The 27,803-nt window shown below is 40.6% G+C and overlaps 2 protein-coding genes across 4 annotated transcripts in view; one reads left to right on the top strand and one right to left on the bottom strand.

Moving 5' to 3' along the window:
• bod1l1 (biorientation of chromosomes in cell division 1-like 1) overlaps nucleotides 1–2,102 on the top strand; it is a 66,561-nt gene extending 64,459 nt beyond the window's left edge. For both annotated transcript variants that reach the window (XM_072555873.1, XM_072555824.1), the window contains one exon: nucleotides 1,952–2,102. In XM_072555873.1, the coding sequence (XP_072411974.1) occupies nucleotides 1,952–2,069 (118 nt within the window). In that variant the 3' untranslated portion in view covers nucleotides 2,070–2,102. The remainder of the gene's footprint in view (nucleotides 1–1,951) is intronic.
• Nucleotides 2,103–3,923: 1,821 nt separating this feature from the next.
• On the bottom strand, nucleotides 3,924–27,543 carry LOC140461348 (cell adhesion molecule CEACAM21-like). Of its 2 annotated transcripts, none has more exons than XM_072555918.1 (6): nucleotides 27,433–27,543; nucleotides 16,658–16,996; nucleotides 15,151–15,429; nucleotides 14,896–15,054; nucleotides 10,692–10,762; nucleotides 3,924–4,147 (listed from the first exon to the last, which is right to left on the bottom strand). In XM_072555918.1, the coding sequence occupies exons 1-6, from the start codon at nucleotides 27,485–27,487 to the stop codon at nucleotides 3,974–3,976; spliced, it is 1,077 nt and encodes a 358-aa protein (XP_072412019.1). In that variant the 5' UTR covers nucleotides 27,488–27,543; the 3' UTR covers nucleotides 3,924–3,973. The 2 variants fall into 2 exon arrangements, with proteins under 2 accessions (XP_072412019.1, XP_072412027.1); XM_072555926.1 differs by having other exon boundaries at nucleotides 4,132–4,147; nucleotides 14,957–15,054.
• Nucleotides 27,544–27,803: the final 260 nt, after the last annotated feature.

The raw sequence follows: 27,803 nt of genomic DNA, 5'->3' as shown, positions 1-27,803 counted from the left end.
TGTCCCTGCCTGCCCTGACTGTTTGACTCACTTCTGTTCTCAACTGTACCAATCTCAGATTGATCTCTTTCCTCACTATCTCCATGGGTCCCACCACCAATTCCCCCCCACCAACCTTACTAGTTTAAAACCTTCCAAGCAGTTCTAGCAAGTTTCCCTGCCAGTATATTAGTCCCCTTCCAATTTCGTTGCAATCTGTCCTCCTTGTACAAGTCACTTCTACCCCAAAAGAGATTCCAATGATCCAAAAATGTGAATCCTTCTCCCATACACCAGCTCCTCAGCCATGCATTCATCTGGTCTATCCTCCTCTTCCTGCCCTCACTCGCTCGTAGCACTGGGAGTAATCCAGATATTACTACCCTTGAGGACCTCCTTTTTAAATTTCTGCCCATCTCTCTGTAACCTCCCTTCAGAATCTCAACTTTTTCCCTTCTTATATCGTTGGTTCCAATGTGGACAATGACCTCCTGCTAGCCCCTCTCTCCCATGAGAACATTCTGCACCCTCTTTGAGACATCCTTGATCCTGGCACCAGGGAAACAACATACCATTCTGATTTTTCACTGCTGGCCACAGAAACATCTGTCTGCACCTCAGACTACAGAATCCCCTAATACAATTGATCTCTTGGAAGCCGACGTACCCCTCGTTGCATTAGAGCCAGTCTCAATACCAGAAACTTGGCTGTTCATGCTACGTTCCCCTGAGAATCCATCACCCCCTACATTTTCCAAAACAGCATACTTGTTTGAAATGAGTATATCCACAAAAGACTCCTGCCCTAGGTGCCTACCTCTCTGACCCTTCCTGGAGTTAACCCATCTTTATGACTGCATCTGAGACTTTCCCCCTTCCTAAAACTGGCATTCATCACATATCGTTGCTGTTGCAAATTCCTCATTGCTTCTATCTGTCTCTCCAACTGATCCACTCGGTCTGATAAGGTTCACATCCAGCAGCATTATACTTAAAACTACAATTAACTTATCTGATTCTGTGTTGTGAACTTCACCCAAACTGGTTCCTCCAAGATTAGTTGTGAAATTCACTGTTTGTTAATTTTCCCCGATGCACTCCAATATCCAGCGACACATGAATTCAGAAACAGTAAAGGCAGTAACTGTGCAGGTTCTCTCTCTCTCTCTCTCTCTCTCACACTGTCCTCACCATGTGCTTCCTTTTTCTGTTCCTGTCCCTTTTAAAACTGCTGTTGTTTTGACTTTTTTTTTCAAAAGTTCCAAAACAATGCAACAGCATATAAAACAGTAATTGCTGCTCCTGGAATTCGAGGAAATCACCTCCAGCACCTAAAATACCTCAAAAAATGGAGCAGCTCTTACAGCCAGAAATTTTTCCCGTCCTCCATCTTGGATTACCCTCTTTGACGATGGAAACAGTTGACTAATAGCTGGATTAGTGGATTACCATAAGGGGAAAGTTTGAACAAACTACAATTGTATCTGTTGTTGTTTAGAAGAGTAAAAGAGGTGACTTTATTAAGCCGATAAGATTGTGTGGGGTCTTGGCATGTATTGTGGGAGAATCTATTACTTTTAATCTAGAATCTAAGGTTTAGGTGAGAATTTCTTTTTTCCTCTGACAGCACGGTCTTCCAGAAATGGTGGTGGAAGCAAAGTTGTTGAATACTTTTCAGACAGGGATAGATATATTCTCGATGAACAAGAGGTGAAAGGTTCTCAAGTGGTAAAGAAACAAAGTAATCTGAATGGCAGAGGAGGATCAAGGGGTCTGTGCCTGCTTCTAATTCATCTGTTTACGTGAATCAAATTATGCCCCACTGATGATTTGGCTGTAAAGCCACAAAGGATAATTTGAGTCACATTATAATGACGTTTGGGGAATTGTAATCAAGAATAGAATTTTAAACTGAATGTGTTGATCCAAGTCTGTACACCTACTGTATATCATTGGATTGTGTTTTTCACAGATCAAGGAGTCAGCTATCTCCTGTGGCTAAACAAGGACGCAAACGAGAAGCCAGTCCAGGAGAATGCAGAAGGGGTCAGCAAAAAAATGAAGTGCCACCAAAGAGAACAAGGCGATAACTAAGAATGCTAGATGTTGCTAGTCTGGCTGAACAAAATTGTTAAGCTGTCTTGTATATTGTATATTATAAATTAAGTTATATTTGTTGTAGTAACACAAGGGAAACATGTGAAGTCAGTATTGATAGATTGAAACTGTCTTTTTTTACTGTACTTAAAATTTTGTGTTGTATATGGGAAATGGTAACGAAAATGTTAACGTGCTTTTACCTGTTGTAACTTGCAATTTTAAGTACAAAGTTTTCATTCTATGAATGTATTTTATTTTTACCAAATCCTATTTAATTGACAAAAATTGTTTGCTGAGAATAAGCAACTGAGGGATACAACTATTGACAATATACTGTACATTTAATGTGCATCTCTTGTTAATGTTCCATATGTTACATCCTTGGAATGGGTGACCAAAATATTTTGTATTCACATAAAACTCATTGAGCATGTACAAATGGTTTATAATAAAAGAAAATACTTGTTTATATAGTGCCTTATCATGCAGATACACCTGGAAACACTTCACACCATGAAATAATTTCTAAGGTGCAATTACTGTTAATTAGACAAAGACTGTATTGAGGTTAATTTTAATGCATCTAATGTTTGCAAGCTTGTGTAATGTATGGTACTATGCGCACTTTGTTTATCATGTTCCTGACGTATTTTGATAAACTTGTGAACATTTTTATAAAAGGAAACACAGTAAGATAGTCATCAATGTTGGGAGCTCCTTATCTAGTGGTGAGATCTGTTGCGCAGTTTTCATACTGTTCTTATCTCAACTAAACTCTGGTTTTGTCCAGTACTATAAATGTAAAACAGTAACTTTAAAGACAAAAGACTATCTCAACCCTTTTGACTAAGAACCTCAGCTTGGAATTCCATATATCTCTCAAAACAAAAGGAAACCATTTACAACAGCTAGGCTTTGAGCTCTTCAAATATGTGAATATATATTGATATTCAAATATGGATGCGTGCATCAAATCATGCTTGTCATACAAGTGGTGTGTAAATAAAATTTCACAGCAAGAATGAACATTCATAGTATTCAAAAAAATTTACCTTTCATAGGATCAACTAGATGTAAAATTACTGGCAATGAATACCCAGGGATGGAACTCTAAAGCATGGAGTTCATATTTTTCTTGAAATAGCACATATTTTTTTAAAAATACAACATATTGCATTTACAGCATAATACATGGATGATGTGTAAAAAAATTTGCACTACCACATTTCAAAGTGGATCTTCAACATATTTTGTAATATATATCAAATGTTAAGATCAGTTCCCTTTTGTATATGGAGAACTCAAAGCTAATTTATTTAAAAATGTAAAGAGAACATACCAATATTTACTTAAAATGTAGCTGACAATGTAATGTCAGTGTGAGGGATTTCTAGAAAGGAGTTTTAACTTGTCTTCATGTACAGAAAATTAACAAAAGTACTTTGTTTTTATGATATATTAAATATCTTGAGATTTTGAGCTGTTTCCATCACAACAAGCTCCTTTACTCAAACTGTTACGCTGTATTGTTCTCTTTGAGGTCCTATTAACCTTACAGAAATGATCATAAATTCCTGTAAAATTGTAAATTTCTCCCAAATCTTAAATCTGAAAGACATTTACTTCACATGATTTTGTCACGTGGTAAAATTGCTACTTAAAAATATATAGACTGATTCAATTAGCATCTAATATCTTGCCTGGTCTTTGTTAGTTAAAATATAAAACACTGATTTTTGATAACTGAAGCAATTACATGAAACACTTAATTCTTAATGGCTTACTGTTGCAGCAAAAGTAATTGCATGAAAATACACTTCACAGTTTTAAAGTGTTGTAACTATAAGTGAGGCCCTTCGTAATATACGTTTGCATTACAGTGACTGTCTTCACTTTAGTACATTACGTGGAAATTCATATATGGTTGATGCACCACTGAGGCAGTTTCCGTAAACTGATTTGATTTGTTTCTGGCTTTGACTGGTGGCCTAGACAATCGTCTAGTGTGGTCAATGGTAGCATAAGTGACTTCACTATTTTCTTGCCAAACGTCTTGCGATTTCAAATCCTTTATAATGAGAAAATCATTGAATAGGGAGATTATTCATTTCATTATTTTTAAACCTATTTTACAAATCTTAAATATCAAACGTAAAATATTTAGAATATTAATAAACTTAGCTGAAAATTTATTTGCTGTCTTATCTTTTGGTAAGGAAAAATTAAGGGCACATATTGGAAATAGAATTTTTAAATGGTGTAGAGAAGCAAAGGGACTAGTGCAAGCATATAAATCATTTATGACACAAGTTAATAAGGCTGTAGCAAAAACAAGCCAAGCACGCTGATTTAGCACCACGGGACAAAATTGAAAAATGCTGGAGTTGGATGAAGTGTATCAACAGCTTTCATTAGATTTTACTTGCAGTACTGTACAGGTTCTGTTGCCATGGGCGATTTTTAATAAATAAAGGCTCGGCAATGCTCTACTAGAAATTTTGAAATGTTGATACTCTTAGATATTAAATGGAATTTAATGCTCTCCCAAAACAATACCTGTGCCATGACTGTCAGCTATGAGAAGGCCTGTGAAATGTCTTCCCACCACTCCAACTGAAACCCTTTCAGAGACTCACTAAGTGGGAAGCCTAAAGAGATGTGGGGAGACAGCATTTATACCTCATTCAGTGATATAGTATTTGGAAGTGAAACCTAATAGAATGATCTGCATTTTCTGGCAAAAACCACCTCCCCTGTGTTCATTCATCCCACATGACCTAGCCATGCCCCTGGTGGTGATCCTGGACTTTGCTTGGATGCACTGGATGCTATTGCTTCCCCCTTTGGCATTGCTGAGTGATGCATTACTTCCGGTCTGACCATCCAGAAGCTCATGAAGGATGGCCTGCTTCCTGTATCTGGGGTCCTTGGCCCTAGAGAAGGCCAATGCTGCCCAATTAATGCCTTATGAAAACTTACATGGTGGAGACAGGTTAATGGGTGATAGGGTAAGATGGTTTAGGTATCAGAGTGAGATTAATCATGTCCTAGGAAGGGAGTGATTTGGTGTCAGACTGGGGTGCATTTGGAGTTCAGGTTTTGGTGAGGGGTGACACATCTGGGTGTCCAAGAGGGTGATCAGATATCTGAGGCATGATTGGGCATAGGTTATCGGGTGCGTAGGACTGGATCAGGTGTTGGGGTGGTTGGATCAGATGTTTGGGAAATGTCAGAGATTGGGGCATTAGTAGAGCTGTATAGTAGGTTCACAACTCAGAGTTGGAGATCTTTTGGAAGGTTTTTGACGCTACCCACTGGAAGTTCAAACTTTATGTGAATACCTGCCAACTCAATGCAACGGAATTTGCAAGATACCTGGGCCTTTGACATTCATGGATGACATCAAATTGGGAGAGAGGAATGATTGCTGGACACATTAATATATGTATCAAATAGACAAATATTGGTTATTGAAATTCAGCACAGACATAGGGAAGTGATTGCTGGGCTCGTTGCTAAGATATTTGTATCATCAATAGTCACAGGCGAGGTGCCACAAGATTGGAGGTTGGCTAACATGGTGCAACTATTTAAGAAGGCTGGTAAGGAAAAATCACGGAACTATAGACCGGTGAGCCTGACATCAGTGATGGGCAAGTTGTTGGAAGGAATCCTGAGGGACAGGATTTACATGCATTTGGAAAGGCAAGGACTGATTAGGGATAGTCAACATGAATTTGTGAGTGGGAAATCATGTCTCACAAACTTGATTATTTTTTGAAAAAGTAACAAAGGATTGATGAGGGCAGAGCAGTGGATGTGATCTATATGGACTTCAGTAAGGCATTCTACAAGGTTCCTCGTGGTAGACTGCCTAGCAACGTTAGATCTCATAAATACAGGGAGAACTAGCCATTTGGATACAGAGCTAGCTTGAAGGTAGAAGACAGAAGTGGTGGAGGGTTGCTTTTCAGTGACCAGTGGTGTGACATAAGAATTGGTGCTGGGTCCATTGCTTTTTATCATTTTATATAGATGATTTGGATGTGAATACAGGAGGTATAGTTTGTAAGTTTGCAGATGCCATCAAAATTGGAAGTGTAGTGGATGGCAAAGAAGGTTATCTGCAAGTGCAACGGGGTCTTCATCAGATAGGCCAATAGGCTGAGGAGTGGCAGATGGAGTTTACATAAATGTGAGGTGCTGCATTTTGGAAAAGCAATTCAGAGCAAGACTTATACACTTAATGGTAAGGTCGTAGGGGGTGTTGCTGAACAAAGAGACCTTGGAGTGCAGGTTCATAATTTGCAATATTGAGTGCAATTCTGGTCTCCCTCCTATCGAAGGGAAAAATCGAAAAGGACCTAAGGGGCAACTTTTTCATGCAGAGGGAGGTGCCAGAAGAGGTGGTGGAGGCTAGTACAATTACAACATTTAAAAGGCATATGGATAGGAAGAGTTTAGAGGGATCTGGGCCAAGTGCTGGCAAATGGGACTAGATTAGGTTAGGATATCTAATCAGCATGGATGTGTTGGATCAAAGAGTCTGTTCCATGCTGTACATCTCTATGACTCTATATGTTTGTATGGAATTTGTTCAACATACAAGTGAAACTGGTGTAGGACATGGGATTGACCACACTTACAGAACTGTTCCTATCATCCTTTATAAAAATGAATAAAAGGTGCTGGGAGGATGCAGACAAGATTTCCAAGATATTTATCCAACTGGCCATTGTCTATAAAGGACATGAGGTATCTTTCTACTGCCTGACAAAAAATGTACATTGTGAATATCAAGAATATTGAAGTTGTATTTCAATTGACCATAAAAATTATGTTTTGCCAAAATATGGTAAGATTCAGCCCAAGGTGTTTGCAAAAACATAGAATCATACATTAAGAAAAAGCCTTTGGCCAATTGAGTTTGCATAACAAAAACTATTCTAAATCTATACTTGTCCACTTAACAGGACTTGGCCTATAGCCTTGAATGGTATCTCATTTCAAGTGTAATGTCAATTTTTAAAGGTGTGAATTTTCTCACATCAACTACCCTCACAGGCAGCACATTCCAGATTCCTATCACCCTCTGGGTTAAATAGTTATTTCTCAAATGCCCTCTAAACCTCCTACATTTCATCTTAAAATTATGTCCCTTAATTCTTCATACAAGAGGAACAGCTGCTGTCTATCCACCCTTTCATAATCTTGTGCACCTTTGTCACATCCTCTCTCAGCCCTCTCTGCTCGAAAGAAAGTAATCTGAGGTTATCTAACTTCTCTTCATAGCTAAACTGTTCCATTTCAGGTAATATCCCAGTCTCTCTTTTCTTCCTGATCCATGCTGAATATTCCTAGACATATTGGGTTCTCTGGGCTTGTTGCTCCTACATTTCACCCTGAAGGGAACATGTTGGGCCTGTACTCTGCTAAATTTAATTTGAAGGCCCCCACCTCCCCCCTCCCCCCTCCCCCTCCCCCTCCCCTGTCAACATCCCCCAAGCCCCAGTGTTCTGCTGTATATGTTCCATTCTACTTTGGCCTGATCCTGCCTTATTTTAATAAAATCTGACTTGCCCCCAATCCAAAATCCATTTTTACAGACTACTGTTTTTCTTTTCCAAAACAATTAGTGTCGTAGTCATTGTCATTAGAATACTCTCTCGCTGCTACCTTGAATACCTGACTGGTTTCGTTCCCCAGAATTAGGCCCATCGCTGCATCCTTGTTGGACCTTCTACATCTTAATATAAAAAGCTGTTCTGAATATATTTTAAGAAATCTGGTCCTTATAAACCCTTTATACTATGACTATCCCAATTAGTGTTGGGGAAGTTGAAATTCCCTAACATAATTACCTTATTATTGCATTTACATACCTCAATGAATTGTCTGCTCTTTCATTGTCCACTGACTGGTAGTCTATAAGACACTCCCAGCAATGTGACTGTCCCTTTTTTATGCCTCAGCTCTACCCACAAAGCCTCATTGGAAGACTCTTCCAAGATATCATCTCTTCTTACAGCAGTAACTGACCCCTAAATTAATAATGCAATATCACCTCCACTTTACATCCTCCCCTGTCCTGTCTGAAGATAAACTTGCAGGTTCTGCCCCTTCCTCACCTCTCTGTAATGGCAACACCATCACAATTCTACATGTCAATCTGTGCCCTTATCTCATCCGTCTTACCACTAATACAATAAGTACTAAATAAATTAAAGGAGTGGTCATCCAGCCTTGCTTTACTCCCTTGAAACTCAGAATGGTTGAACTCCCTCTGCCTTAGTTCCTTTACTAAAGTTTGCTATGTCCCTATTGGATGAACACTGTATCCCATGCCCTGCTGAGCTGCTTTAAACTCACCCCAACAGCGCAAGCAAACCCATCCACGAAGATGCTGGTCCCATTCTGGTTCAAGTACAGACTGCCCCACTTGTGGAAGTCCAACCTTCTCTGGAAATGGTCCAAGTGATCTAGGAATCTAAAACCTTCCTTCCTGCACCAACTCTTGTGCCATACATTTATCTACCATCAAAATTATGTTTTGCCAAAATATGGTAAGATTCAGCCTAAGGTGTTTGCAAAAACATAGAATCATACATTAAGAAGAGCCCCTTTGGCCAATTGAGTTTGCATAGACAAAAACTATTCTAAATCTATACTTGTCCACTTAGCAGCACTTGGTCCATAGCCTTGAATGGTATGCCATTTCAAATGCTCCTCCAAGTAATTTTTAAAGGTTGTGAATTTTCTCCTATTCTCCTATTCCTGTACTCACGAGCACATGGCACTGGGAGTAATCTAGAGATTGCAACCTTTGAATAAGCATGAGGAGAGGGGAGGGTCATACATAAACTAAAGTTCATTATGCAATGATAATTATATGAGTGTTGCATTAATTTTAATTGTGAAGTTGAAATTGCTCAGTCTTACCTTCCAGGGACCCACTCAGATTTTTGTCCATGTCAATTGTTGCACCAGCAATTCCCACTGCAGGTAAAAATCAGAGCTTCATTGCCCAGGGCTCACATCAGTAACTTGCATCTATATAGCCTCAGGAACACTCTACCCTTAAAGGCAGTGGAAGCTGGTTCAATAAATAATTCAAAAAGCATGTCGATCTGATCAGCAGTATTGTGGACTTTCCTGAATACTATAGTTAAGGAAAGCCTCAGAAAGGTTACAAAAGAACATCAGAAATACGAGCAGGAGTAGATCACTCAGTCTGTCAACCCTATGCCGCCATTCAACAAGGTCTTGGCTGATCTGGCCAAGGCCTTGTCTCCTCTTTCATCCCGGTTCAGCCTATTCCTCAACTCGCTGATATTTCAAAAATCTATCTACCTCCTCTTCAAATACTTGTAGTGGTCTAGCCACCACAACTCTCTGGAGCTGGAGAATCCCAAACATTCACAGTCCTCTGAGTAAAGAAATTCCTTCATATCTCAGTTTTAAGGGAGTGTCCCTTTATTCTGTAACTATGTCTCCTGATTCAAGATTCACCTACTTGTGGAAGCATCTTGTTTACATCTGCCCTGTCAAGCCCCTTTACTACAGAAGTGGTTTATCCAGGATGTTCGTAACCACATCTGATTTTGAAGTGAGGTTGGAAGAGTTAGAGCTATTAGAATAATTCAACTTGGAACAGGAAAAGTTAAGCACGGAGGTATTCAAGATGATGAGAGATGTCGTAACAGTAGATAAGAATTTCCTCTGGTCAACTGACTGGGAGCAGAGATTTAAAAACATTGCCAAAAATCTGCAGGGGAGATGAGGGGTAATTTTTTTTCACTCAGAGTTGTTGAGATTCAGAATAGCCGACCTGAAGAGGTGGCAGAAGCTAGTTGAACATATAACTTCAAAGTGAGTTGTAAACATACATGGTGATGAAGAACTTAGGGAGTCACAGACAAAAGGTAGTGATGTAGGTTGAATCACAGTTACTTTGTCAAACTGAAGCACAAACATGATGGGCTGAATGGCTTCACTGTAATCTTCTTTGTTTTCACTTTATTTATTGAACCATCTTCCACTGCCTTTAAGGGTAGAGTGTTCTTGAGGCTATATAAATGCAAGTTACTGATGTGAGCCCTGGGCAATGAAGCTCTGATTTTTACCTGCAGTGGGAATTGCTGGTGTAACAATTGACATGGACAAAATTCTGACTGGGTCCCTGGAAAGTAAGACTGAACAATTTCAACTTCACAATTAAAATTAATGCAATCACCAATGCACAGCACCTTCATAAAAGCCTTATCGATATTTTTGTACCAAGTCACATAAAGAGATAAAATGATAAAATGAGGAAGACTCTGTCTAAGAGGTTACATTTTAAGATGCATCCTGAAGGAGGAGCAAGAGGCAAGACTCTTAGAGAAGAAGCTTCCAAATGTAAGGCCTAGGCAATTAGAAATGAAGAATAGTCTCCAGGGCACGATATTGTTCAGATGCTGGCTACATGCCCAGCCACAATCAGCAACCTTTGCAAAAGGAATGGGAGGAAAAAACAAGAAAAGAAACAAGAAAATGGCACAAATAGCAACACTTCTTGGGCAAATACAATTTTTTTAAAAAATTGTTTTTTGAAGTGTAAAATGGAGATTTACCTCTTCATTGGTTTGCACAGCAATATCTTTCTGGTTTTCCACAAGGAAAATTGAACTTCGTTGTTGTCTTTCTATAATAAGTCAAAGATCATAAACATTTTTAGGACTTGTGCATTGCCTCCAGGCTTCTGTTTTGTTTCTCTGGTGTGTTTTTTTTTAAATGTGATGCCGGTTATCATAAAACCAAAGAATTATCCTAATTTTGGCTGCCACCTAAAACTTGATGTACCGTATGTAAATCTCCCTAAATCAATGGACTTTTGTTAGAAATAATATTGTCGTTATACATTACATAAATTATTAAACAAAACACTTGAGGTGACTTTGGCAAATGGGTTGAGAGAAACATTAATATTCATAAAACCCAACAGCATTGCAAATCTGAGATTAAAAATGGGGGGCTTTAATTCCTGGAAACAATATACCACGCTGCTCATTCATATGCAAGCATTAATATTTCTTTTTATGTGTGCTCAAAGAAATCTGATCACTTTCAAATTGTTATGGTTGAGGATCTAACTTTATAAACAATATACTATTTAGCCTATTCCTTGAATTTCTTGAACTACCTGCATATTCTTCTCTAAGCCACACATCATCCTGACTTGAAACTAGATTGCCTTCCCTTCAGTGTTACAGGGTCTCCCTCTGAAGAGGACTGTTGGTGCTTCTACACCACAGGCTGCAGCAATTCAAACAATAAGCTCACCACCAATACTTTCAGGGTTATTAGGTATGGAAATTGCCAGTAATGCCCACAACTCATGAACAAATAAATCCTTTTTTAAAAAAAGAGTTATTCTAATCCTAAATATTATAGTTTCCATTAATTACTTTGGAATTGAAGTCATGGAGTCATAGAGATGTACAGCACAGAAACAGACCCATCCATCCAACTCGTTCATGCCGACCAGATATCCCAACCCAATCTAGTCTCACCTGCCAGCACCTGGCCCATATCCCTCCAAACCCTTCCTATTCATTTACCCATCCAGGTGCCTTTTAAATTTTGCAATTGTATCAGCCTCCACCACTTCCTCTGGCAGCTCATTCCATACACGTACCACCCTCTGCGTGAAAAGGTTGCCCCTTAGGACTCTTTTATATCTTTCCCCTCTCACCTTAAACCCACACCCTCTAGTTCGGGACTCCCCAACCCCAGGGAAAAGCCTTTGTCTATTTACCCTATCCATGCTCCTCATGATTTTATAAACCTCTATAAGGTCACCCCTCAGCCTCCAACGTTCCAGGGAAAACAGCCCCAGCCTATTCAACCTCTCCCCATAGCTCAAATCCTCCAACCTTGGCAACATCCTTGTAAATCTTTTCTGAACCCTTTCAAGTTTCACAACATCTTTCCGATAGGATGGAGACCAGCAATATTCGAAAAGTGGCATAACTAATGTACAGCCACAACATGACCTTCCAACTCCTATACTCAATGCTCTGACCAATAAAGGCAAGCAAACCAAACACCTTCTTCACTATCCTATCTACCTGCAACTCTACTTTCAAGGAGGTATGAACCTGTACTCCAAGGTATCTTTGTTCAGCAACACTCCCTAGGACTTTACAGTTAAGTGTATAACTCCTGCTAAGATTTGCTTTCCCAAAATGCAGCACCTCACATTTATCTAAATTAAACTCCATCTGCCACTTCTCAGCCATTGGCCCAGCTGCTCAAGATTCCGTTGTAATCTTCTCCGCTGTCCACTACACCTCCACTTTTAGTGTCATCTGCAAACGTGAATATGTAGTTTCACAAAAACAAATTTACATGTGGCTAACTGGCCTGTGGCTCCTGTTTTCTGTTTTCCTGCTTTCTTGAATAGCATTGCTGTTTTTACTGGCTTTGAGTTCATTGCATCTATTCTAGAATATACGGAATATTCTGGAATATAGGGAATGTTAGAAAATCACAATCAGTGCATCCACTATCTCCAAGGGTATAAATCATTGGCTTTTATTGCCTTAAGCTTCTCCAAAACAACTTTTTTTGCTCATATTAATAATTTGAAGCTCTTAACTCTTGTTCTTTCACTCCTGATTTATAACATTTCTGCACAAAATATCTGTTCAATACCTCTGACATTTTTTCATTCCCCAAACTTTAATTTGCCTGCAAGGCAATTTATTTTACCTATTTTCCACCTCCTTGCATAGTTTGAAAAACATTTACAGTCTGGTAAATTTATACATTACTTCCTTTCCTTCTTATTTACTTTTTACTGATTTCTATAACAATGTAAGTTCTTAGGTGTGCTTTGCAATATTACAAACTTGTTTGGTAATCTAATGTTATTCTTAACTTTGTAGTAAGCCATGGGTGGATCTTTCTTGCTGAGTTTTTATTCTACAGTGCAATAAATTTTATAGGAAGAAACATTATGCACATGACTTCAATTCTGCGTGGCAGTAAGAATAACTCTTCCAATTGCTGTGGAATTGTAACAACAACAACACGAAAAATAAGATACTACGCATACTGAGAATCTGAAATTAGCATGGAAAATGTTCAAAAAATCAGCAAGCCTTGCAGAATCTATAAAGAGTGAGGCGGAGTTAACACCACAAGGACAAAGTTTTATTCTAAGTTTGGGAGAAGATTTGTAGCTCGGGTGCTCGTTGTTGTGGTTCTGTTCACCGAGCTGGGAATTTATGTTGCAGACGTTTCGTCCCCTGCCTAGGTGACATCCTCAGTGCTTGGGAGCCTCCTGTGAAGCGCTTCTGTGATGTTTCCTCCGGCATTTATAGTAGTTTGTATCTGCCGCTTTTGGTTGTCAGTTCCAGCTGTCCGTTGCAGTGGTCGGTATATTGGGTCCAGGTCAATGTGCTTATTGATTGAATCTGTGGATGAGTGCCATGCCTCTAGGAATTCCCTGGCTGTTCTCTGTTTGGCTTGTCCTATAATAGTAGTGTTGTCCCAGTTCATGAACACCAACTAGCCACGAAACGACACGACCAGCTATCCTTAGTAACCACACATGCAGATGACAAGCAATATGAATTCGACTGGGACAACACTACTATTATAGGACAAGCCAAACAGAGAACAGCCAGGGAATTCCTAAAGGCATGGCACTCATCCACAGATTCAATCAATAAGCACATTGACCTGGACCCAATATACTGACCACTACAGTGGACAGCTGGAACTGACAACCGGAAGCGGCAGAGACAGGCCACTTTCAATGCCGGAGGAAAGATAACAGAAGCGCTTCACAGGAAACTCCCAAGCACTGAGGATGTCACCTAGACAGGGGACGAAACATCTGCAACACAAATTCCCAGCTCGGCGAACAGAACCACAACACAAAGTTTTATATACAGTGAGTCCTGAAATATTAATTATTTTTCTCTCTCCTTTGATTCTGTCAGACCTGCTGAGAATTTCCATTATGTTCCCTTCATACTCCTAAATAAAATAAACTAATAGTGTAAGGACTAATTTGCATTTATTCAGGACCCTCCACATCCACAATTTTTTTCTTTTGGAGCATTGTGTGACTTTGGAACTCTCTACTTCAGAAGGTGATGATGGAAGGAGATGGTCATTGAATTCTAAGGCAGAGATAAATAGATCCTGTTGAGCAAAGGGATCAAAAGTCATTTGGGATCAATGGAAATGTGGAACTCGGAACAAAAACACATCAGCCTTGATCGTATTAAATGGTGGAACAGGCTCAAAGGGCTGAATGACCTCCACTTGCTCCTGTTCATACGTTTGTGAAAAAAAAACTGAAATTGCTGGAGAAACTCAGCAGGTCTAGCAGCATCTATGGAGAGGAAGCAGAGTCAACGTTTCAAGTCTGGTCACTCTTCATCAGAGTTCTGACTGGACTTGAAATGTTAACTCTGTTTCTTCCCACGGATGTTGCCAGACCTGCTGAGTTCCTCCAGCAATTTCTATTTTTGTTTCAGATCTCCAGCATCCACAATTCTTTGTTTTCTTCATATGTTTGTATGTTTCTTCTTGCCCCAAGTGCTGAACAGCAAACATTTTACTTGTTGTCAAGTGTAGCCAATATAGTTTTGTAGGCAAATCCCAATACTTTCTTAGGAAGTCACTTACAGAATCCTTGCTGATATTAAGTAGTAAAATCCTTAAACCAGACACAATTAGATGTATTAATTTTGGCACTCATCTGTCCGATAAATTACATTGTTCGTACAATTTTAATAAAATTTGTTGTACAAAGGTTACCTTTCATCTTTTTCTTAACTATCCTTATTGTTGCCAAGATTATGGAAACAATGAATAATACCATTGCTGAAGTAATAACAACCACCAGCCATGGAATTCTGGGAATGCTAGTATTGTTTGGCATGTTGAGAGTCGTTTCCACTGAGGATGTGGCAGAATCTGCAAAAATAAATCTTAATTAAGCAATTGTTCGCAACATTCACTTATCTGGAAAACATGTCAATATACACTCACAATAGTGAAAAGGCAAATTACCAGATACTGGAATTTTCATTAGGCTGCTCTTCTCTGTGCTAAAGTTATTGCTGACTTTACAAAAGAAAAAGCCACGACCCTCCTTCATTGTAGGATTGAGCTCCAGTGTTTGTTGATAATGTCTTATTTTTTTGGCTTTTTCTGTTTTACTGGCCTTCCTGTGCCACATGTAATTGATAGGTAAGGAGCCACTTGTAACTTCACATTTCAATACGACTCTGTTTTCATCAGTAATATTTTGACCTTGAAGAATTCTGACAATGGGTTTTGAAACAGCATCTGAAATAAGAGAGGTATTTAACAACATTGAAAGAAACAAACATTTGACCAATAAATCAAAAGCAGAAATTGCTTGAAAAACTCAGCATGTCTGTGGTGAGAAAGCAGAGTTCACTTTCATCCTGAAGAAGGCTCACTGGACCCAATATTTAATTTTGCTTTCTCTGCACAGATGCTGCCAGACATACTGAGTTTCTCCAGCAATTTCTGTTTCTGTTTCTGATTTACAGCATCCACAGAACTTTGCTTTCTTTAAACAAAGTACTATGCATCATAAACTTTTAGTTTGTTATTCTTTCTGAGAAAGAAACCTATGTGAATATGTTTATTCGACAAACGTGTTTCTACAATAACGTGATGACACAGATTCCATGACGCATTTGAGCTGGTCCACCACAAGTATGAAATTGTTTGCCAATGATGTTGACTAGGAACGTTGATCACGCCTCCTTCAATCAACAAATGTCTACTATGCCTGGGGTTAAAGATGCTTACAAAACAGAAGGAAGCCATTCAGCTCATTGTGTCCATACTAGTTAATAAAGATCTGACGACACTAATCCCATTTTCGAGCTCTTGGCCCATACCCTGGAGGCTATGGCAACACAAGTGACTATCTAAATGTTGCTTAAGTGTTCTGAGAGTTTCTAACTCTACCACCTTTCAGGAAGTGAGTTCCCAATTCTCGCCACTGTCTGGATGAAAACGAATCTCCACAATTCCCCTCTTTGTCTTCTACCTCTTACCTTAAATCCATGACCCTTCAGTATTAGTCCTCCTGCTAATGGAACAATGCCTTCTTATCCATGCTATCTTTGCCCCTCATAATCTTATAGACTTTCATCTGGTCCCCTCACAACCTTTGCTGCTCTGAGGAAATCACCATCACCTTATCCAACCTTCTGTCATAGCTCAAGCCTTCATCAATAATAAAAATAATAATAATAATAATGCTGTTGCAGGATTTAACTAAAATATATCACAGAGAGTCCATATGAATCCTCTACACCTTTTATGCTTCTCCAGCATAAAAGGAACCAGTATGTGTGCAGATGGCTTCTTTTAAAAAGTTTTTTATTATATCATATTTCAATTGAATTTTTTTTAACTTTAACAGTTAGAAATTTTAAGATGCTGCTATATTCTCACACTTGCAATAAAACATGGTAAAATAAATTGTAAGTTCGAAACTTTGATTTTGTTTTGCTGTGAGTTCTTGATATCTTACCTCTCGTTATAGTAAGGAAGGTCTCTTCAGATCTAACACTTCGGTTCTTACTATATGCCTCACACCTGTATATTCCAAAATCTTTTAATTTCAGGTCAGTGATTAGGAGAGAGAGATTCACAAATGAAGAATTTTCTGGCAATTGAACTCTATTTTGATAAGTTTCATCTTGAACTTTGACTTCAGAATTGCCAATGGTTCCGTTTATTAATAATGAATTGTTCTTCAACCAACTGAAGTTGGCGTATTGGTCAGAAATGAACTTGAATGAACATGGGAGCAATGCACTTCTTCCAACTGATCCATTCACGTTATTTTGTTGTGCTTGACTAATAGAAACTGCAAAACAGCAGGCAAAGACATGATGTAACATTCTGAGCAATAAATATCTACTTTATTAGATATACCAATCTGAATCTTTACATTTGTAAATTACATTTTCTTTTAAAAATGCATATTATTTCAAATGATAAAATAAAAACTGCTCATTTTCAGACAAATTGCATCAAATTAAAATATTTTCTAAATTCCTATTCAATTTCCTTTCAAGGACTCAAGCAAACAGTATGAATGATAATGTTGCACAGAATACAAGGACTGTTTCTTTATTTCTCTCAAAAATGGCCATTTGGTTGACTTTTATTCCAATCTAAGAGGCCTGTAAAATAATGATGCATTCAAAAGGGAGCACCACTGACAGCGCAGCACACCCTCACAGCTGCATTGAAATGTAATCCTTGCAAATCATATAACTAGGGCCGTGATTAGACCTTTAAACTAAATAATGGTCAGTTCAGTTGCGTGAAGAATTACAGAAAATTAAAGGTGGAGTAGGCTCAGCAGAGACATTAAAGTTCCCAGAACAAGTAATAGGACAGAAAGTATGCAAGGGGACAGGAATCCAACTTCAGGCATAACAGATAAAGGGAAAGTGAGGACTGCAGATGCTGGAGATCAGAGTTGAGAGTGTGGTGCTGCAGCATCTGAGAAGCAGGAGAATCGACATTTCAGGCATAAGCCCTTCATCATTCCTGGGGTAGTCAATGCAGGACTGTGAGTGTTATATATGAAGCAAGATAAATGAGTTTGTAGCGCAGATTGAATTTGGCAGGCACAACATTGTGGATATCACAGAGATGTGGACGAAAGGGGTTCAGGACCGGAAACTAAATATCCATTCTACTGAAAGATGGGCCAAGGGGATGGGTTGCCTTGTTGTAAGAAATGAAATTACATCATTTTTTGCTGTCAATTTAAAGTCAGAAGGCAAAGAATCTGTGTGGGTAGAGTTCAAGAACCAGAACGGGTAAAAGATCTTGATGGGGGTTGCGTACAGGCCCCCTAGCAGTAGTCGGGAATATGGGACAAAAAATATATCAGGAAATTTAAAAAGCACATAAGAAAGGCACTATTACAATAACAATTAAGGGACTTCAAAATGCAGAAAGACAGGAAAAATCAAGCTGGTGGAGAATGTCAAGAAAAGGATTTCTAGAATATCTACGAGATGGTTTTTGGAGCAGTAGAGTCCACTAGGAATCAGGCAATTCTAGATTTGGTGATGCTTAATGAGGTGGACTTGATAGGGAGCTTAAGGTGAACGAACCCCTGAGGGCAGTGACCATTACACGATAGAATTCACCCCACAGTTTGAGAGGGAGAAGCTGGAATCAGACATAACGGTATTACAATTGAGTAAAGTTAACTACAAAGATATAAGGGAACAGCTGGCCAGAGTTGATTGGAAGGGGATCCTAATAGGGAAGACAGTGGAGCAGCAAGGAGAGGAGTTTCTGGAGGTAATTCAGGAAGAACAGAAAAAAATCATCCCAAGGAAGAAGAAACATATTGAGGGCAGAATGAGGCAACCATGGCTGACAAGGGATGTCAGGAACAGCATAAAAGCAAAAGAGAAAGTGTTCAATGTGGTGAATATTGGCGGGAAGCCAGAGGATTAGGAACACATTAAAAATCGAGGTTAATTTAAATAAAAACAATAATGGAGAAGATGATGAAATATTAAGGTATAATATCAAAGAATGGAGACGCAAGAGTGGATACTGGACCCTGGAAAATGAGGCTGGAGAATAGTAATGGGGAGCAAAAATAGCAGAGGTGCTGAATCGGTACATTTCATCAGTTTTCACAGTGGAAGACATCATAGAGTGATAGAGATGTACAGTACGGAAACAGACCCTTCAGTCCAAATCATCCATGCCGACCAGATATCTTAACCTAATCTAGTCCTACTTGCCAGCATTTGGTCCACATCCCTCCAAACCCTTCCTACTCATATGTACCCATCAAGATGCCTTTTAAATGCTGCAATTGTACCAGCCTCTATCACTTCCTCTGGCAGCTCATTCCATACACATACCACCCTCTGAGTGAAAACATTGCCCCTTAGGTCTCTTTTATATCTTCCCATTCTCACCCTGGACCTATGCCTTCTAGTTCTGGACTCCCTCAACCCCGGGGAAAAGTCTATTTACCCTATCCATGCCCCTCATGACTTTATAAATCACTATAAGGTCACCCCTCAGCCTCCGACGCTCCAGGGAAAACAGCCCCAAGCCTGTTCAGCCTCTCCCTACAGCTCAAATCATCCAACCCTGGCAACACCTTTGTAAATCTTTTCTGAACTCTTTCAACTTTCACAACATCCTTCCAATAGAAAAGAGACATAATATTCCAACAGTGGCCTAACCAATGTCCTGTACAGCTGCAACATCACCTCCCAACTCCTATACTCAATGCCACTCCTCAGCCCATTGGCCCATCTGATCAAGATCCCCAAGACTTCAAGAATCAGGGGGTGGTGGTGAATGTAGTAGCTATCAATAAAGAGAAGACACTGGGGATGCTGGAAGATCTGAAGTGAATGAATCACCCCAGTTCAGGTGACTACACCCCAGAATTCTGAAGTAGATAGTTGAGGAGATTGTGGAGGGATCTGTGATCTTTCAGGAATCACTGGAGTCAGGGAGGGTCCTGGAGGACTGGAAAATGGCTAATGTAACACTCCTGTTTAAGAAGGGAGGCAGGGAGAAGACAGGAAATTCTAGGCTAGTTAGCCGAACCTTGGTCTTTGGGAAGATTTTAGTAACCATTATTAAGGATGAGATTGCAGAGTACTTAGAACTGCTTGGTAAAATAGGGCTGAATCACCACAGCTTCATCAAAGGGAGGTCATGGCTGAAAAATCTGTTAAAATTCTTCAAGGAGGAATGAGCAAGTGAGACTAAGGAGAACAAGTGGACATAATCTCTTTGGATTTCCAAAAGGCCTTTGACATGGTGCCGCACAGGAGGCTGCTAAATAAGATAAGAGCCCATGGTATTATAGTCAAGGTACTATGGATAAAGGATTGGCTGACTGGCAGAATGCAGAGAGTGGGGATAAAGGGGTGATTTTCAGGATGGCAGGCAGTGACTAGTGAAGTTCTGCAGCGATCTGTGTTGGGACCACACTATTCACGTTATACGTTAATCATTGGGACAAAGGAACTGAGGGCATTGTTGCTTAGTTTTCAGATAATGCAAAGGTAAGTGAAGGCACAGATAGTGTTGAGGAAGCAGGGAGCCTATAGAAGGCCTTGGACAGGCTAGGTGAGTGGGCAAAGAAGTGGTAGATGGAATACAATGTGGGAAAGTATGAGGATATGCACTTTGATAGGAAGAATAGAGGTTTTTACTATTTTCAAGAGACCAATAAAGACCTGGGCCTTCCCATTAGTAGCAGCAGCAATGCCTGCCAGATTGTCACCACATTCAGAAACTCCTGTTTTGATGCTGCTGTGCTTTTTTGCAGATTTTCAAATCCAGCTTTCACAGAAATGCACAGCAACACCTCCTTTGGGGGTCTCCTTTTGCAGCAAAGTCGACTCAGGGAAGACAGGACACACTCCCTACTTCCCTAACTATAGGATGTAAGTTTAAATATCTAGTGTGAATGTTATGGACAGATGCGAGAATGGGTGAGTGAGTGAAGAAGCTGGCACATGAGATGGGTGTGATTGAGGTGCTAGGAAGTTTGGGGAGGTGATGGCCTACCGGTATTATCACTAGACTATTAATCCAGAGACTCAGCAAATGTCCTAGGGAGAGGGGTTCAAATCTCACCACAGCAGATAGTGGCTTGTGAATTCAATAAAAAAGGTGTCTGGAATAAAGAATCCATTGACAACCATGCTGATTGTAGGAAAAACCCATCTGGTTAACTAATGTCCTTCAGGGAAGGAAATCTGCCATCCCCACCTGGTCTGGCCTATATGCGACTCTAGAGCGACAGTTATGTGGTTGGCAAAATAAAAACCAAAAGGACTGCAAATGCTGTAAATCTGGGGATGTTGAAAGTTGACTCTCAAATACCCTCTGAAATGGCCAAGTAAGCCATTCAATTGTACCAATCACTGCAAAGTCTCAAAAGGAAGTGGAAATAGACAGATTACCTGGTATTGACCTCGGCAACAGAAAAGATAACGGCAGCAACAGCCCAGTTTGACCCTGCAAAGTCTTCCTCACTAACATCTGGGGGCTAGTGCCAAAATTGGGAGAGCGTTCTCGCAGACTAGTCAAGCAATAGCCTGACATAATCATACTTATGGAATCATACCTTACAGACAATGACCCAGACACCACCATCCCCAAAAATGTCCTGTCCCACCAGCAGGAGAGACGCAGCAGAGGTAGCCGTACAGTGATACACAGTCGGGGGATGTTGCCTTGAGAATCTTCAACATTGACTTTGGACCTAATGAAGTCTCATGGCTCCAGGTTAAAAATGGACAAGGAAACCTCCTGCTGATTATCATGTATCATCCTCCCTCGGCTGATGAATTGGTCCTCCTCTATGTTGAATTGCACCTACAGGATGTCCAAAGGATGGCAAGGACACAAAATGTACTCTGGGTGGGGGACTTCAATGTCCAGCATCAGGAGTGGCTCTGCAGCAGTACTACTGATCAGGCTGGTCAGGTTCTAAAGGATATAGTCTGCAGCAAGTGGTGACGGAGCCAACAAGAGGGAAAAACATACTTGACCTCAACCTTACCAATATGCTAGCTGCAGATGGGACTGTCCATGACAGCTTCAGTAAGAGGCCTTCATTCCTGATGAAGGGCTTTTGCCCAAAACGTCGATTTTCCTGCTCCTCGGATGCTGCCTGACCTGCTGTGCTTTCTCAGCACCACTCTAATCTATACACTGATTTCTAGCATCTGCAGTCCTCACTTTTGCCTTTAGTAAGACTGACCATGACACAGTCCTTGTGGAGTTGAAGTCCCATCTTCACATTGAGAATAAGCTCCATCGTGTTGTGTGGCACTAACACCGTGCTAAATGGGACAAACTTCAAACAGATCTAGCAACTCAAGACTGGGCATTCATGGGGTACAGTGGGCCATCAACAGCTGCACAATTGTATACCAGCACAATCTGTAATCTCATGGCCTGGTATATCCCCCATTCAACCATTACCGTCAGGCCAAGGGATCAATCCTGGTTCAATGGAGAGTGCATGAGGATGTTCCAGGAGCAGCACCAGGCTGAAGATGAGGTGTCAACCTGGTGAAGCCACCAAACAGCACTACTTGCCAAACAGCATAAGCAGCAAGTGATAGACAGAGCTAAGAGTGAGAGACACAGCCAACAGATTGGATCTAAGCTCTGCAGTCCTGCCACATCCAGTCATGAATGGTAACGGAAAATTAAACAACTCACTGGAGGAGAAGGCTCCACAAATAACCTCATCTTCAATGATGGAAGAGTCCACTGCATTAGTGCGCAAGATAAGGCATTCACATCAATCTTCAGCCAGAAGTGTCAAATCCATCTTGGCCTCCTCCAGTGGTCCCCAGCATTATAGATACAAATTCAATTTACTTCACGTGACATCAAGAAACAACTGGAGACACTGGATACTGCAAAGATTACGAACCCTGACAACACTGCGGCAATAGTACTAAAGGCTTGTGCTCTAGAATGTGCCGCTCCACTAACCAAGCTGTTCCAGTACAGTTACAACACTGGCATCTACCCAACTATGTGGAAAATTGTCCATGTGTGTTCTGTACATAAAAAGCAGAACAAATCCAACTCAGCCAGTTACCGCCCCATCAGTCTATTCTCGATCATCAGTAAAGTGATGGAAGGTGTCATTGACAGTGCTATCAAGCAGCACCTGATCAGCAATAACCTGCTCAGTGACGCCCAATTTGGGTTTCACCAGGGCTGCTCAGCTCCTGACCTCATTACAACCTTGGCTCAAAAATGGACACACAAGCTTAATTCTAGCGGAGAGGTCACAGTGACAGTCTTTGATATCAAGGCTGCAACCGACAGAGTGTGGCATCAAGGAATCCCAGAATAATTGGAATCAATGGGTGTCAGGGGTGAAACTCTCTGGTGGTTGGAGTAATACCTGGCATACAGGGAGATGGTCGTGGTTGTTGGATGTCAATCATTTGTGGGCGGCACGGTGGCACAGTGGTTAGCACTGCTGCCTCACAGCGCCTGAGACCTGGGTTCAATTCCCGCCTCAGGTGACTGACTGTGTGGAGTTTGCACGTTCTCCCCGTGTCTGTGTGGGTTTCCTCCGGGTGCTCCGGTTTCCTCCCACCATCCAAATGATGTGCAGGTCAGGTGAATTAGCCGTGCTAAATTGCCCGTAGTGTTAGGTAAGGTATAAATGTAGGGGTATGGGTGGGTTGCGTTTCGGCGGGTCGGTGTGGACTTGTTGGGCCGAAGGGCCTGTTTCCACACTGTAATGTAATTAATCTAATCTCAATTCAGCTCAAAGATGTCTCTGCCGGAATTCCACAGGCTAGTGTCCTATGGTCAAAATCTTCCGTTGCTTCTTCAATGACCTGCCCTCATCCTAAAGTCAGAAATGGAGATGTTTGATGATGATGGCACAATGTCCAGAACCATTCACGACTCCTCAGAAACTGGAGCAGTCCACTTTCAAATGCAACAAGATCTGGATAATATCCAGGCTTGGGTTACAGAGTCATAGAGTCATAGAGATGTACAGCATGGAAACAGACCCTTCGGTCCAACCCGTCCATGCTGACCAGATATCCCAACCCAATCTAGTCCCACCTACCAGCACCTGGCCCAAATCCCTCCAAACCCTTCCTATTCATATACCCATCCAAATGCCTCTTAAATGTTGCAATTGTACCAGCCTCCACCACATCCTCTGGCAGCTTTTTCCAAACACATACCACCCTCTGCATGAAAAAGTTGCCCCTTAGGTCTCTTTTATATCTTTCCCCTCTCCCCCTAAACCTATGCCCTCTAGTTCTGGACTCCCCGACTCCAGGGAAAAGACTTTGTCTGTTCATCCTATCCATGCCCCTCATAATTTTGTAAACCTCTATAAGGTCACCCTTCAGCCTCCGATGCTCCAGGGAAAACAGCCCCAGCCTGTTCAGCCTCTCCCTATAGCTCAGATCCTCCAACCCTCCAACACCTTTGTAAATCTTTTCTGAACCCTTTCAAGTATCACAACATCTTTCTGATAGGAAAGAGACCAGAATTGCATGCAATATTCCAACAGTGGCCTAACCAATGTCCTGTACAGCTGCAACATGACCTCCCAACTTCTGTACTCAATATTCTGACCAATAAAGGAAACCATACCAAATGCATTCTTCACTATCCTATCTACCTCCACTTTCAAGGAGCAATGAACCTGCACTCCAAGGTCTCTTTGTTCAGCAACACTCCCTAGGCCCTTCCCATTAAGTGTATATGTCCTGCTAAGATTTGCTTTCCCAAAATGCAGCACCTTGCATTTATCTGAATTAAACTCCATCTGCCACTTCTTAGCCCATTGTCCCATCTGGTCAAGATTCTGTTGTAATCTGAGGTAACCCTCTTTGCTGTCCACTACACATCCAATTTTGGTGTCATCTGCAAACTTACTAACTGTACCTCTTATGCTTGCATCCAAATCATTTATGTAAATGACAAAAAGTAGAGGGCCCAGCACCGATCCTTGTGGCACTCCACATGTCACAGGCCTCCAGTCTGAAAAACAACCCTCCACCACCACCCTCTGTCTTCTATCTTTGAGCCAGTTCTGTATCCAAATGGCTAGTTCTCCCTGTATTCTATGAGATCTAACCTTGCTAATCAGTCTCCCATGGGGAACCTTGACGAATGCTTTACTGAAGTCCATATAGATCACATCTACTGCTCTGCCCTCATCAATCTTTTTTGCTCCTTCTTCAAAAAACTTAATCAAGTTTATGAGACATGATTTCCCACACACAAAGCCATGCTGACTCTACCGAATTAGGGTTGACAAGTGGCAAGTAACATTAGCGCCAAACAAATTGCAGGCTATGACCATCACATTAAAAGACAATCTAATCACTGCCCCTTGACATTCAGAGGTATTACCATCACTGAATCTCCCAATCTCTACACCCTGGAGGCTATCGTTGATCCAAAACTCAACTGGGCTCGCCACATAAACACAATGGTTGCAAGAGCAGGTTAGAGGCTAGGAATACTGCAGCAACTAACTTACCTCCTGACTCCCCCAAAGCCTGTCCACTATTTACAAGGCACAAGTCAGGAGTGTGTTGGAATACTTGCCTGAATGGGTGCAGCCCCAACAACACTCAAGAAGCTTGGCTCCATCCATGACAAGTTGGCCAGGACACTGCCACCACATCCACAAGCATCCACTTCCCCCACCACCAACACTCTGTAGCAGCATGAGTACTTTCTACTAGATGCACAGTGGAAACCCACCAAAGATCCTCATACAGCACGTTCTAAACCCACAACCACTTCCACCTAGAAGGACAAGGGCAGCAGATACATAGGAAAACCATCACCTTCAAATCCCCTCCAAGTTATTCACCATCCTGACTTGGAAATACATCACTGTTCCTTCACTGCCACTAGGTCACAATCCTGGAATTCCCTCCCTAATGGCCTTGTGGGTCAACCCATAGCAGGTGGATTGCAGCGATTCAAGAAGGCAGCTCACCACTACCTTATCAAGGGTTAGTAGGGACAGGCAATAAATAATGGTCATCCAGCTACACCCAAATCCCACAGAATTAATTAAAACAAAAGTTAATGTGGAAACATGGGCAATTCAGTGGGAGGTATGTAGTCAAGTGAAGGTGGTAATCAGGTCAGGTGGGTTAGTTAGTCGAGGTGTTCAAACTTCTGAACAGTTTTGACAAGATAAAGAGGATATTCTGTTTCCAGTAGTTGGCAGGTCAGTAACTTGGGGTCATAAGTTCAAGACTATCAGCAAGAGAGCTATAAGTGGGATGAGGAGAAACTTCTTTGTGCAGAGGGTTGGTCAGGTCAAATTGAGGGAATAGTCAGATGGTCAAGGTCAGCTGATTTGGGTTGGTTTTGGGTTGAGTTAGATTGGGGGTACAGATTCATGGGTTGTTAGTGAATCATGGCTCTGTGGACTAGTCTAGGAGTCAAGGGGAAGATGATGTAGGGAGCATTTGCTAATTACCCAGATGATTATAAAGGATTTAATTTGTTCAACTTTTTAAAATTCATTCATGGGATGAGGGGATCATTGGCAAGGCGAGCATTTATTGCCCATTTCTAATTGCACAGGAAACAATTAAGAGTGGATTTGGAGTTACATGAAGGTGAGACCAGATGAAGAAGGCTGTTTCCTTCCCTAATGGGCACTCGTGTATCAAACTTCCTCGGTAACCATCCAGCTAATTACCAGGAATCTGTCCAAAGTCTGACTCTGACTCAAAGTTAAGGACATTTGCACAGAGTCCCAGAGAGGAGGAGAAATGCTCATTGGATGTTGAAAGTTCCCAGGCAATTCCCAAGTAGCTCCAGATCTTCCACTGGTTCCACAGGAACACAGATCTTCACTCGTGCTTTATCCCATCTAATCACTGTACAATCAGTGAATGCAGCACAGTTCAAAACTGGGTTTTCTTTTTGGAAATTAGCAATCAAAATTTTTTTTTATTGTTTTAAAAATTTGATAATATTAGTATTTGGAGCTGTACACCAATTTGCATGATTGTTAATAGGGTTAATTTTTACATGATTTAAGCTTAGCAGCAAGCAATGATCAAGTAATTTGACAAGTAAAACTGATCTTTCATCTCCACTCTTACTGAATAGCAGCGAAGGACCCTTATAAAGATATCTGAGTATTCTCAACCTAATACTTAACTGATACATCTCCACAATGTGGATTTGCATATAATTAAGCACAAACAGGAATATCAACAAAGAGGACAATGAGATCTGGCATGAGAAATGCAGCAATACATACTGGTGCTACATGTGAGTTACATGTACATGTAACCTCTAATACTGGCATTAAAGCCTATGGCTGGAGATACCCACAGAGGAGGATTTATTCTGCACCTGGTGCACACAATGCCTTGAAAGAGCTGACAGTGAGAAATAAATTCAAAAAATACATATGCAACACTTGCAAGTCTTACAATGACTAGAAGACATGGTTACAAAATTACAACTGAACATACTACCATCTTAGTATCAGAATTCATTCTTAATTTTTGAAAACAGTTCTGAAACAACCGTTAGAACCTATGTGTACAATAGACATTGATTGCTTTTGCTCCAGCAGCAAATTTCAAAATTTCTATGCTCAAGTCTAAATAATCTACACACACTGAGTGCAAGAGTGGATCCAACAATGACCATTTTGTTGTTTTTACCATTGTCAAATCTTTTTCCATTTGAGGAAGATCCATTAACTCAAATCTTTTGTTTTTCTATATCACTTACCAATAACACTAAAAAGCCACGCTGTTAGTTGATTTGTTGAAAACCTTACAGCCATTGGGATCCTTGGTACAGCTAAAGTAACTAGCTTTCAAATATAATAATGGAAAAGTTGTTGCCTAATAATGTTTTACATCGCCACTCTCCATTGACACTTCCTATGAAGTCATTTCCTTTCCTTGAAAAATGTTATATTATCAGTCTTGTTACTTCTGTTGTTTTCATTTTAATTCTTTTCCTTTTTTGGTAATGGTAGTTTATTTTTGCTGTCTAAAGTAGTGGGCTCTTTAGACAACAGTAGCTATGTGGGTTGTGCTTGGTTGAATTTTGATGAACATCTCAAGAACAGATGTTTATCAATGGCCAACAGATTT

The sequence above is a fragment of the Chiloscyllium punctatum genome, chromosome 1 (assembly GCF_047496795.1).
Source record: "Chiloscyllium punctatum isolate Juve2018m chromosome 1, sChiPun1.3, whole genome shotgun sequence".
Taxonomy (NCBI): Eukaryota; Metazoa; Chordata; class Chondrichthyes; order Orectolobiformes; family Hemiscylliidae; genus Chiloscyllium; species Chiloscyllium punctatum.
Note: the sequence above shows the minus strand (reverse complement) of the source record. Positions and strands in the feature narration are given on the sequence as shown.